Source organism: Talaromyces marneffei, chromosome 2 (genome assembly GCF_009556855.1).
Source record: "Talaromyces marneffei chromosome 2, complete sequence".
NCBI lineage: Eukaryota > Fungi > Ascomycota > Eurotiomycetes > Eurotiales > Trichocomaceae > Talaromyces > Talaromyces marneffei.
The window spans coordinates 2,882,474-2,894,504 of record NC_072349.1 but is presented as its reverse complement, the minus strand read 5'-3'; the positions used below and the strand labels follow the sequence as shown (position 1 = coordinate 2,894,504).

At 47.1% G+C, this 12,031-nt stretch overlaps 4 protein-coding genes across 4 annotated transcripts; 2 read left to right on the top strand and 2 right to left on the bottom strand.

Moving 5' to 3' along the window:
* Window positions 1-224: 224 nt before the first annotated feature.
* Window positions 225-2,845, bottom strand: EYB26_003400 (uncharacterized protein; the record flags this gene model as incomplete). The annotated part of the gene is made up of 7 exons (XM_054262701.1): window positions 225-924; window positions 994-1,152; window positions 1,207-1,387; window positions 1,445-1,634; window positions 1,687-1,753; window positions 1,805-2,617; window positions 2,679-2,845. 7 exons carry the CDS (start codon window positions 2,843-2,845, stop codon window positions 225-227), a joined length of 2,277 nt encoding a protein of 758 aa, XP_054118676.1.
* Window positions 2,846-3,518: 673 nt separating this feature from the next.
* EYB26_003399 (uncharacterized protein) lies at window positions 3,519-5,141 on the bottom strand (the record flags this gene model as incomplete). The annotated part of the gene is made up of 1 exon (XM_054262700.1): window positions 3,519-5,141. One exon carries the CDS (start codon window positions 5,139-5,141, stop codon window positions 3,519-3,521), a length of 1,623 nt encoding a protein of 540 aa, XP_054118675.1.
* Window positions 5,142-6,484: 1,343 nt separating this feature from the next.
* On the top strand, window positions 6,485-6,913 carry EYB26_003398 (uncharacterized protein; the record flags this gene model as incomplete). The annotated part of the gene is made up of 1 exon (XM_054262699.1): window positions 6,485-6,913. The coding sequence occupies one exon, from the start codon at window positions 6,485-6,487 to the stop codon at window positions 6,911-6,913; it is 429 nt and encodes a 142-aa protein (XP_054118674.1).
* A 957-nt stretch (window positions 6,914-7,870) lies between these two features.
* EYB26_003397 (uncharacterized protein) lies at window positions 7,871-10,628 on the top strand (the record flags this gene model as incomplete). The annotated part of the gene is made up of 4 exons (XM_054262698.1): window positions 7,871-8,103; window positions 8,162-9,419; window positions 9,488-9,535; window positions 9,600-10,628. The coding sequence occupies 4 exons, from the start codon at window positions 7,871-7,873 to the stop codon at window positions 10,626-10,628; spliced, it is 2,568 nt and encodes an 855-aa protein (XP_054118673.1).
* Window positions 10,629-12,031: the final 1,403 nt, after the last annotated feature.

Below are 12,031 nucleotides of genomic sequence, written 5' to 3'. Positions count from 1 at the left end.
GGCTGGAGTTTAGAGACCATAGCAATTAGATGATCAGGAAACTACCATTCCAACGACTTGTGCGAGAAATTGCACAGCAAGTCTCTTTTGAAAAAGATATGAGATTGGCAGAATCCCGCATTTAGTTCGCCGTATATATCAAGTCAATCTAAGGATCAACGCTAAACTTGGATTATCATAGAGAAGCTAGTAGTATAGGCGCGCACTTGCTTGCATGTCCCGACTTATAGATAACGATACAAAAAGTCCAAATTCGTCGAATTCAACGCTTCCAGCCGTGGCGTACAAGATCCGAAGTTCCGTGCAAATTCTTCGTCAAACAAGTACGGTTCTGTCAAGTCAATCTCGACTTCATTGCTGGGCAGAGATAAGGGTATTATCTGGGACCAGTTCTGTGGCTGTTCTTCGTTTAGTACTTCTTCTATCTGTTGTTGTTGTTGTTGCTGTGGTGGTGGTGGTGGCGGTTGTGGTTGGGGTTGTTCCAGTTGCTGTGCTGGTTGTATTGCTGGCGGCTGGGGCTGCGGAGAAACTTCCACGGCGGCCACTGCTGAAGCTGGTTTGGTCGAGTCTGGTAATACGTGAGTATTGCGTAGAAACTCGCTTGGCGAGTTTGTAATACCCGCTGCTGTTGATATCATGGAATCAATATTCATATTGTCAGTATTCAAATTTGCGTTGGCGATCACGGAGGTCTTGTTGATATTGTTCTTCTCTTCCGATAATTTCAAGTACTCCGCCGTACTCTCATCTAAACAATGAAAGAAGATCTCCAAAACCCAGTAATTCAGATCCCAGGACTTTTGTAGCTCCTTCAATCCGAGTAAGCAAAGCTTGGCTCGATGTTCGGCGAGTTTTCGTTCTGTGCCTTCGGAACGCGAGAACTGCACGGTGTGAATGCACAGGGCGGCGAATATATTCGTGATGCTGTAGTGCGATGACAAAAGGTTAGTGCCCAGCTCATTTTTGAAGCTTTATCGTGGACTGGAGACTTACATATGCACCATTCCATGCTCAATCAAGTTGTGAGATAGCATGTCCTCGAGGATTCGCGTACACTGACACGCGGCTTGAAGAGCCAGTCTGCCTTCCTTTTGTTTCTTTTCATCGGATGGATCGAGATATGATGGTCGGTAAAGATGTATGTATAAATAGCTAGGAAGAGATTCGCTCAGCTTAGGACAAACACACTAGGTCGTGGCCACTGACTTATAAGTAATGTTGACGATTCCCGCAAAGTACATTGTACCATGCTCCAGGGCTTGTGAAAGCTTGAGTTCTGGAGGTAGTTCGGATTCGAATTGCACCAGTCGGGCTTTCAGTTTTTCGCGATCACTAGGGTCATATCGAAGTCTGCCGGGGAGATATGAGGCTGAGACTACTTCTCTAACTGTACACATGTGAGTCATGGATCTTAACCATCGTCAATAAAGCATGACAAACATACGCAGTCTAGCTGCCCGTACCATCTGTATTATGTATGAAATATGCTCGGGTCGCTGTATACCAAAGATGACTCTGTTTCCCACGAAGCCAGCCTCATCAAAGTCCGTCTCATCGAGCATTGGAATATCGCAATCCTCATCTCGAATTCGGGGTGGCAGACCGTAAGCAGCGGCGACTTGTTGATCACGTATCTACAAAACGGTCAATAACCAAATGACAGGGACATGAGTAAAGCAAACGTACATAGAGTGACCAAAATATTCGCTTTCTCACACTCTTCTCCTTGGGTTTTAGGAGAGACAGCTTAGACCTATGAACACCAAGTCAGATACAGTGGACCAAATAACCGGTCATGACCTACAGCATATGCAAGCCTCCCGTCTGAGCAAGACTGATAGCAGCTCCCAACCAATACCGGGTATCCTTCTCATGCCCAGGGGTACTTCGCCAGAAACTCAACAAAAACACGGCCTGCAACTTTGAAAGTGAGTCCGTCTCACAATCCGCATCAAAAATCTCTTTTCCTCGATCATAGAAATGAAACTTGGTTTCATAACGGTCCCGAAATCCCGAAGCTTGAAGCGCCTCAATACTGCACAGACTAGCGCCAATAAAAAGCATAGACTGTAGCAACAGGGGCGATATCGTCTTGTCGTTACACGACTTGCTAATATCCACTCTGTCGACGATGGGGAAACATGGATGGAACCATTCAAAATAAGCCCGAAGAAGCATCTCGCACACCGCTGGCTCAGGTAAATCAAAAGCGCCTTCGCGCGTCAATTGCTCGATCTTGCGTGCTTTGCGACTTGCGAATAGCGAGAAACTGGCTGATCGTCGACACACGTCTTCGGGGATAGGATACTGCCATCTGATTTTGGTTGATGGGGTTGCCGAGCGGCCGGCTTCAAGGGGTTTGTTGCCTTCTTCGACGACGCAGTTCAGTGGACTGGACTCGCCAAAGAAGATGGTTTGATCGAGTTCGCTCTTAACCTGCGGGCATGATGGTTCGAAGGTTGTGCTGTCGAGGGGCGCGCTGGCATCAGGGGAGAGTATAGCTCGCTTGATTCTAGGGCCATCTCTCGGTGGATTTACTGTGTTTCTGGCAGCATCTCCCAGCTGTGCGGGTGGCACTACCACATTTGGATAAGGGCTAACAATGTATCGGGGATATCTACACGAGGTCAGTTCATACCGCTGCTAGATTCGCCATAATTGAAATGAGGGAAACGCACTTTCCTCTCCTTGAAACTCCAATCTCACAATGTGAACCCGAGATCCTGCAATTATCGCAGGGCTGTTTCTCGACCACATTACATTTAACTCGGCGAGCGTTGCAAGTAATACAAGCTCTTTTGGCGCGGGTTCTCGTAGTGCGCTGGGCTTGCGGTTTTGAACTCATAGTGAAAAATTCTCGCACGTGACATATATATCTACAAGGCCATAACTTAACTATCATAAAAAACGGCTTTTGATTCGTCATCAATGTCGCGTGATTCGTTCCAGAGGTCTGTAAATGATTGGAATGTTACATGCACAACAAGACCGAATGTATGTGCAACATCGACATCTTTCAGACCAATGACACAAGGGACATTTGTCAATATTGACCCTATCAGAAAAATAGAAGAATGGGAAAAGAGAAATAAAAAGAAAAAATCCGGGGAAATTATACCTGGATTCTGGGGCAAGTTCCGTACTCGATCGTTGTACCAGGCTTCGGTTATCATGTAACCGGTACGTCACTTTTACGGATTTTTGGAGAAATAACCGAGTGCGAATCTAAAATACAGGAAATTCGAATACATCATGTACATGGCCGGAGTGAAGTCCGGTATCCTATAGTGTACTAACCTTGGCAGAAATCGAATCGTCAATCACTCAGATCCAGGGAAAACATGAACTATGTGAAGGCTAGAATTTACAACATCTTTGGGGCAATTGCTTTCAAGGTCTCAATCAATAACTCATCAAACATCTATACAATAACACCCATATGCAGTCATGCCAATCTAACTCCATTCCATGAGGGTATCCAAACTTTTCTTTTATAGCTTCTTACAGTATGATAGATATCAAGAAACTTTGAGCATATCCAACATGCCCTTCGTTTGCCAGGCCTGTTGTGCTCGATCAACCTCTTCGCGCACTCGCTTGTGAAGTTTGATGATTTGAGCATCGACATCCGCTGATTGACCGAGGTTGCCGGAGTAAATGTCAAGTATATTCATTCCAACTTCAACGCAAATATTGACGAGGCGAGGCTCCGAAATATACTTATAAACCCATTTCAAGATTGGTTGAAGGGTAACCTCGTCGCGGTTCATCAAGGCGGTCCGTAGTGCGGAACGATGTCGCAGCGCCGTGATGAGCGTCAGTTGTGCGGTCTTATCGGTACCGGCCAAAACTCGATTAAGAGCTTCAGAGTAACGAGCGTGGCGGAGATCAGACTCCCAGTCGGATTCCTTCTTTCTCTTTTTCGTGTCCTGTCCTTGAATAATGATATCAACCCCTTCACCGAGGAAATCTTGCCCCCGGGTACGTTTCTCGAGACCCCTACCCCGTGCTTTCTTTGCCTCCTTCTTATCGTACTCCTCAATTCGACCCTCCATCAAAGCTTGCATTTCCTTCTGACGTTCTCGTTCCTTGACCTTCTGTTCACCAGAAAGTCTGGTCTTGATTGAGAGGAGTCCCGATTGCATGCCAACAGCGATATGCTTATCTTCTCTTTCAGAACCGGATGTGAGAACACGCAATGAAAGAATAGGCGATGGGAACTTGGACCCAGCCACGACCGACCACCCGGTCGTATCAAACACCTTCAAGTGACCATCCAGAGCACCACTAACCACTCGTTCGCCCTTTGATGCTAAAGAAAGTGACGTGACTGTCTTCTGGTGACTCTTGATCATATGTAAAGGCTTGCCGCCCACGACGTCCAGGACGGCGATTTGGTTGTCTGCAGCAGCCAGCACTGTCGTTCCAGAAGGCATTGGTAGAACACACTCAATTGCAGCACTCATCTGGAAAGTCATAACGGCGCGGCCGTCGACACGTGGATCCCATAGTCTCACGGTTTTATCATAACTTCCCGATACCACCATACCAGCCGAAGCCATGGAGCCAGGCAGGAAGGCACCGCTTCGGACATAGTCCGTGTGTCCGGTAAATGTTCTCTCGCTGCTTTCACTCGGTAAACTCCATAGTCGAACTGTACGATCATCGCTTGTACTCAAAATTGTCGTCGGGTCGCTAGGCGAAAACTTCGTAACCCACACGGGCTGCTTGTGATCTTTCCATGTTTTCAAGATGGCACGAGAATTCACATCAAAAACTTGTATAGTACCGGTGTCATCGCCAACAGCAATAATGCGTCCATCAGGTCGAATATCGGTGCCCCGCGCCGTGTCGTCGAATCTTGTAATTGTCTTTAAAAGTTTTCTTGTCCGCACAGAGTAAATCTGAACTCGCGCACCGGTTGTGACGGTGAAGACATCGGGGGGTTGGGCGGCAGAAGGATAGGCGGATAACGAAGACGGGACGGATGGTTGTGTAATGAGATTGATTGGGTTGTTGGATGGCGAGGAGACGAGAAGAGGATTTTTGAACGATCTCCAGTAGAGCTGTTCGGTTGTCAATTTTGTCGATGGCAGCTGCGGAAGCTTGACTTGAGGGAGAGGGAGCACTGGCGCAGCCATTGCGACCAGGAGGGGGAGAATTGGTTTTCAGATAATAATCTTGTACCAATATGAGTAAGAGATATTAGAGAACTGCAGGAAAATCTATAGTATAGAGTGATGATACTTTTTGTTGAGGTTGATTGACTGGTCTTGAGATTTTTTTTGCAGTCTCCAAAAAAGTTCACGATGGATAAAATTACAACTCATTACGCGGTACGTAACGCAAAAAGTGGATACTTAGTGTTTATCTGGATATCAGCCAATAGAAATTATTACTCATATCTTAGCGTGGTATGCTCCGTGTAAACTGTAAATTTGAAATCGAAGAATTGTACGGTGTTAACGCTGGGCAATATATCATTTATCATCACAAGAAAGGAATTGTTTTATTGCTGCTGCATATATTGTCATGGCTCATACAACGGGAACAAATACATATAGTGTTAAATGCATATTTCTTTGTCCTTTGCTAGCTAGTACGGCCAATAGGAGAACATGGGCAGCATAAGCAGAGAGATTTTTCTAGAGAACAGACACACGCGACGGTTCTATTTCTAGCTCTCTTATTACGACATTCCTCACTGAGTTGGAAATTGATCAAGTGTCAGCTTCAACTCAATCGACATTCTCGTATTAACGATGACTCTTCCACCACACTCGAACATCGCTGTCGGAGACCACAAGGCAGGTATGGAATCGGCGGATACTTCCATTGCGGTAAATGCTGGAAGAAGACTAGGACCACTGCTCGTTAACTTTGTTAAGAAAAGAGGATGTGAGGAACATTGCAGTCTCCGTCATTTGCTAAAACCCAATGATGTGTCGGCCTCGGCAGTTACTTAAGTTAGTTATGCACGACGGCTGTGGTGATTATTAATATCTCTACCTAGACATTCACCCAACAACAAGACGGCTTTGATTCGAGCTTAGCCAGTAATACCCCATTCAAATGAAACATGGCACGATGTTGCGACGAATGATCGACTTTTTATTATGCATCGTGTTGGTTGGTGTGTTGATCATTTGTCATCCGGCATGTCACTTATTCAGCAGGACATTGACGTTGCTCGGCTCTGGCAGTTGGATAACGAAACAACATATGAACTGTCAACTGGTGTTAGATATTTAAGTATGGATGACGGTAGCATGACTCGGTGCAATTTATTTTTGAAGCTCAGAGAGGCATTGCCAAACAGTTGACACTAGTCACACTTTCCTCACCAGAAAATTCGATATATAAGTTGTAGGCGATCCTACCTTTCAGCCCTAATTTCTCATGACTGAGTTTAGCCACGAGATCTCTGACAATTGAACATCAGGCTTTCCCTCCTCATTTCAAATACCCTACGCTTACCACAATAATGGCGACTCAAGACCACCATGCCGAGGCCATAGCATGGCTTGAGGATTTTCATAAACACATGGATGCCATGGACCCCAACCTCGCAATTCCCAAATTCTACACCGATGACTGCGTTCTGAGGTTTGCCAAAAACCCGGCAATTAGTGGTAAATCCAGTATTATCGACTTCTTCAACAGCCAGTTTCCGCATTTGGAGAGCATGAAGCACACCATCAAACACGTGGACGTTCTCCCGGATCGGATATATCAGGAAGCTGATATCCGGTACGTGGTCAAGGGGGATCCGGAAAGAAAGGAAATTCCGGTCACTGGCTTGGCTGTGTTTGGAAGGAAGTTAGGAGATGAGAAGATGAGTTTCTTTACGGTGTATTTGGATCCGACGGAGTTGAAAGAAAGAATCATGGCCGTTGCAGAGGGGTTGATTTGAGTATCCGATTGAATATTTGTTGATGGTTTTCATCCACAAAGGGGGTCTGGAAGAATCGATACCTTTTCTTCTTTGCATTTGCCACCATCTTGCTGTCTTGTCACTTCCCGTTCAATTGTACGCAGGAGGTCAAAGCTTCAAACGACCACTCTTCCAGCCACGTCCAGTCTTATCAGAGCATCTTCAATCCTAGACAACGAATCAATCTAACTCCATCAAGTAATAGATCAGCTGATTAGGCTGCAAGTTTATGCTCAAGACGACATGACAGGGATGGAAGACAAGGCGAGGCGTTGTCGAATGATAAGCGTACGCTGGGCAACCCCTGCATAAGGTCGCTTGAAATGGATCATGGAGAAAGAGCCGAACACATTACATAATCCATACATATCACGTGCTCTCATCGTGGCTGGACGAATCAGATCCGATGGCGATGCATTGACCCGCAGGGGTTGGCGGCCATTGGTTAATAGGACGCGAGAGACGCGTGTGAAACCTGAGAGACAAGGCCGCGCGCTAGCTATGGCCGCGTTGTGCTGTTCTATTGGCTGCCATCTTGAGATCCATTAATCCCGATCTGGCCTAGTCTGTTCCCTGCCACCGCGCCTGCCACAAGTGACGCAGCGTCCATTCCCAGCCCCCCCGCCCTGGCCAGTCCCGATTAGGCGAGAACAAAACAAGCCCCCACTAGAGATAGCTGTGCCTACAGCCTGGCTTTCGCTTTCTTTTCTTCCGATCTCTTTGGTTTCTGTAATCCTCCGATCTTTTGTGTACCTAGCTATTCCTGCCGCTGACAGGTTGTGTCCAACTACAATATTCTTCCTATCACTCACTACTGTTTACAGGATGCCCAATACCGTTATCATTATCTAGAGTCCGATCACAAACAATCGGGCGAACCCCCCAGCGAAGCAAAGACACTGCAATTAGGGATTTGGGGGTCTCTGCTCCGACACCATGGCACAAAAATTAGTCAAAATGCCCACTGCCCATGGGCATACATCGGGAATATTTGCGGACATGTCCGTTGATGGTCCCCAAATCGGCACACTGGTGGTCATTTTTGACCGAGCGAAGAATCTTCCCAATCGAAAGACTATTGGCAAACAGAACCCCTACGTTGCTGCACGTTTAGGAAAAGAAGCGAAGAAGACGGAAACGGACATGAGAGGCGGTCAAACTCCACGATGGTAAGGACATAATCTTCTGTTAGAATCGAATCTGGCCAAAGTACTAACACCATACTAGGGACCAGGAAATCCGATACACCGTTCACGAATCACCGGATTACCTCCAGTTAAAAGTATCTGTTTTTAACGACGACAAGAGAACGGATCTGATCGGAGAAACATGGGTGGATCTTAGCTCTGTTATCATCCCTGGCGGAGGACAGAGCGATTCATGGCATGAATTGAGATTTAGAAATAAGTATGCGGGTGACATCCGACTCGAGATGACATACTACGATACACGTCCGGAAGACGAAGCCGTTATTGAGAGGAGAACAGTGGTGACAGAGAAGCCGCAGTCGAGGTCTAGCAATAACACCGCGCCCACTGGTTCATCATCACTCTCGGGACCGCGACAGCCACGGCCGATTAAACGCCGGCCCCTACCAGATGACCCGACTGGTGCTTCTCCATCACGGGCGACTCCTGCGGCATCTGCTGCACCCCCTGTACCTGTCGTTGCTGCCCCCCCTGTGGCACCTGCAGCCCCTGTTCAAGATTATTCAGCACCGATACCCTCAAACACCCAGCCTCCTCGGCCCAGTGCAGATTATGCGCCGCCAGCAAGCTCTCATCGACAGAGTGATGCCCGGCCATCGTCTAGGCACACGGAGATGCCATTTCCCCAAGCATCCCAGTTTAATCAGTATGACCATAACGCACCTGGGGGCAACACTGTTGTTCCTGTTGATCAGCGGGACGACCAACACAGTGCTCAGCCTCGTCCCTATCATGAATCCAACGACAGATACTATGGAGAACCCCAAAGGCAAATGAATCATCCTGTTGCAGAAAGCTACGGTGATGCCTATGACCCTAATAGTTACCAAGCAAGAGTCTCTCATGAAGCTGTTGAGCAGTACTCTCAATATTCGAACCAGCCGCATCCCTCCCATCCTGATGATACCCGTTATAGTGCGGAGCCAATGCCCTATATCCCGGATCGATACGTTTCTCAGGCGCCGCAGTCTCATGAGTATGCCATGAATACTCATGACGAGCCCTCTTACGAAGAAAACGACCCCTATCGGCATAACAACGCACTGATTCAGCCGGACCCGCGTCGACAGAGCCCTTTGCGTCAGCTCATGGCACCAGAAGATGATCGTTATACATACGCTGCTATGCAACCGACTGTAGAAGATGAGAATGACGAAGGTTTACCTCCACCCCCTCCCATCCACAGAACGACTGTCAACACAAACATACCACCTTCATCAGGCACTGCTGGCTACAAACCTTACTCCCCACAAGAGTATACGCCTCCACATCCTGAGGTCAGAGATTCACATAGATCTTCAGTTGTATCTCCGGTCGAACAAGATCTCGCTGTCTCAATGTCAAGACCATCCCAGGCCACATCGAGATCTTTTTATCCGGAGCCACCAAGCCCGTCAGTTCCTGCCAGCCTCGCTGCTGGGTATAGTGCCGCTAACGAAACGGTCGACAATCAACAGGCATACACACCAGACCGCTCTTATGGTCGCTTTCAACCAAGCGCTCCTTCTCGAGAAATTGCAAATTATGTACCAAATGTGCCACAGCCTCAGACTTCCGCCATTCAACCATTGCGCACTTCTCCAGCACCGATAATGGATAGAGCTAGATCAATCAGTCCGAACCCGCGTCCATTGTCCTACAGAAAGTCCATAAGCCCTCGTCCGCCATCTCGGGATGAGCGTGACGTGTCCAGCGTACCCTTTTCTCCGGACTCGTTTGACACATACAACCCCAGACGATCACCGTCTGCTACTCGAGAGAGCGGATCACGGTATGCGACACCCGATCGGAGCGTCGAAAGTAGTCAATCGCCCAAGCCAAACTCAGATGATGGCCCCATAATTGCAGATGACGGGCGAATCATTGACCCCTCAGATCACCTCCCATCGGAGTCTTGGGCGCCCGAGCCGGAGAAGAAGAACAAAAAGCCGGAAGTTATTGTTCGTTTTAAACATAACCCCCAGCATTCTTCGTATGCCGCTCGCTCATCAACACGCGATCAACATCATTCTGCTCCCACAACTCCAAATGCTGTTGTTCGGAGCGTCGTCAGACCTCGCAGCACTTATGTAATACAGCAACCACGACAGTCATATGAACGTCATCAACGCACCCCAACAACGACCACTTACACTCCACCTCGACCGTCGACTCGGGACTACGACCGACAGGATACATATGCACAACCACAGCAACATCGCGCACCCTCTCCGACGACGTATAGTACTCCACCGCGGCAGAGGTCAATTTCCCCCAATCCACAGCCACGTTCTTCACCGCTCTACTCTTATTCAGAGAGTGGACCGCCTATTCCCGTCAAGGTTCCTATCGCCGCGCCAGCCTCTAGTGGATATATGGGTGGAATGGACGCACTAAGCCAAGAGATACAGTCAATAGACATCGGACCCGGAGGGTATGACAACAGTCGCGGGGTTAGAAGATATGCACCTCGCGTTTCAGTCACTGGGGGCGGCAGTTATCGATGAACGACTACGTTGAATGATTATGATTGGATATGTTGAAGGGGGAACTTCGAGGGTGTTGACTAATTAAGCACCGAGAAAAGCATTATTGGCTCAGGCCAATTTCGGGCGTTACCAAATTGGATTGGCGTGACAATTGTTTTTACGTTTGCATGACTTGCATTTTGTTTGTTCTCCTTGTGTTTCTTTTTGTTATGAAGTGTACTTATAGACTTGAACTATATTCAATCACGAAATTGCACTGATGAAATGGCTCAGTTCTTCAAGCCTGACGAAATTTGTCAAATGACCGAGAATAAGGTTAGGTTGCATGAGTGGGTCCCATTCTGCAGCCCTACGGAGCTAAAAGGAGCTAGTCGTGTCGCACCTGGTCCGTGCGTACGCTTGCCCTAACACCTCCATAAAGTATTAAGGCACACCCCAATCAATCTCATTTTTTACTTGAAATTACACAAGAACCTCAAAGTTTTTTTCACTTTGTTTGTTACACTGACAGTATTATATGTTCTATATCTCTTAATGTTGCCTATATCTACACCGTCACTTTTGTCAAACAGTCAAGGTGAGCAAGTAAAAGAAAACACCAAGCTGTGATCACGTCATGCATTTTATTTTCTCTTTGTTCCTTACATAAACAAACAATTTTATTTACAGTGGCACTGGTCACAGAGACATATACCTAGGTATAGAGTACATACCCCGCTTTTCCCTGGTAGTCATACTATCGACTACCTAGGTCTTGGGCAAACATATACTGGCTGGATGTTGATACTCTATGACTAACTCTCTCGTCTCAATCAAATCATATTATTACTTATCCCCAACCTCCCCGAGGTCGCCGATTGATCCGTGGCTGTGATGAGATTGACTCTTCAGCTTTAAGTCTGGAAAGTCTGCATAAGTATTGAGATTATTGGCATGAGTTTAGCTCCCCGAGGTTCCCGATCAGTTTGCTTAGGTTAGGAAGTAGTTAGTACCGGGGTAGATTTTTGATAGTAGCGCAGACTATTTACTCGCGGGATTACATAGTGTCAATATGTAATGGCCATGTTTCTACGCAGCTGGGCATGCCCGACATGTTTACATTTCTCCAGATATGGACGCGGGTCGTTTGTAAGGTCGTCATTCTTTGCCTCCAAGTCTTACGACAAGGTGATTGGTTAACCCTGAATGTAGAAATTTCGTGTTTGATATTGACTTATTACCTAGAATGGAACCCCCGGTGAGAATAAAGTTATCTTCGTGATTCAGGCGACACGAGGACTGCGGCAAACTTGGAAACAAAGACAAGGTGTCCGTATGAGACCAAGGGTGGATATCTCAATGCATAGATATTGCGAAGTTGCCTAGGTACTATGTAGTTCCCTAAATATCCAAGTTTGATATAATTTCGTTCGCAGTGAAGG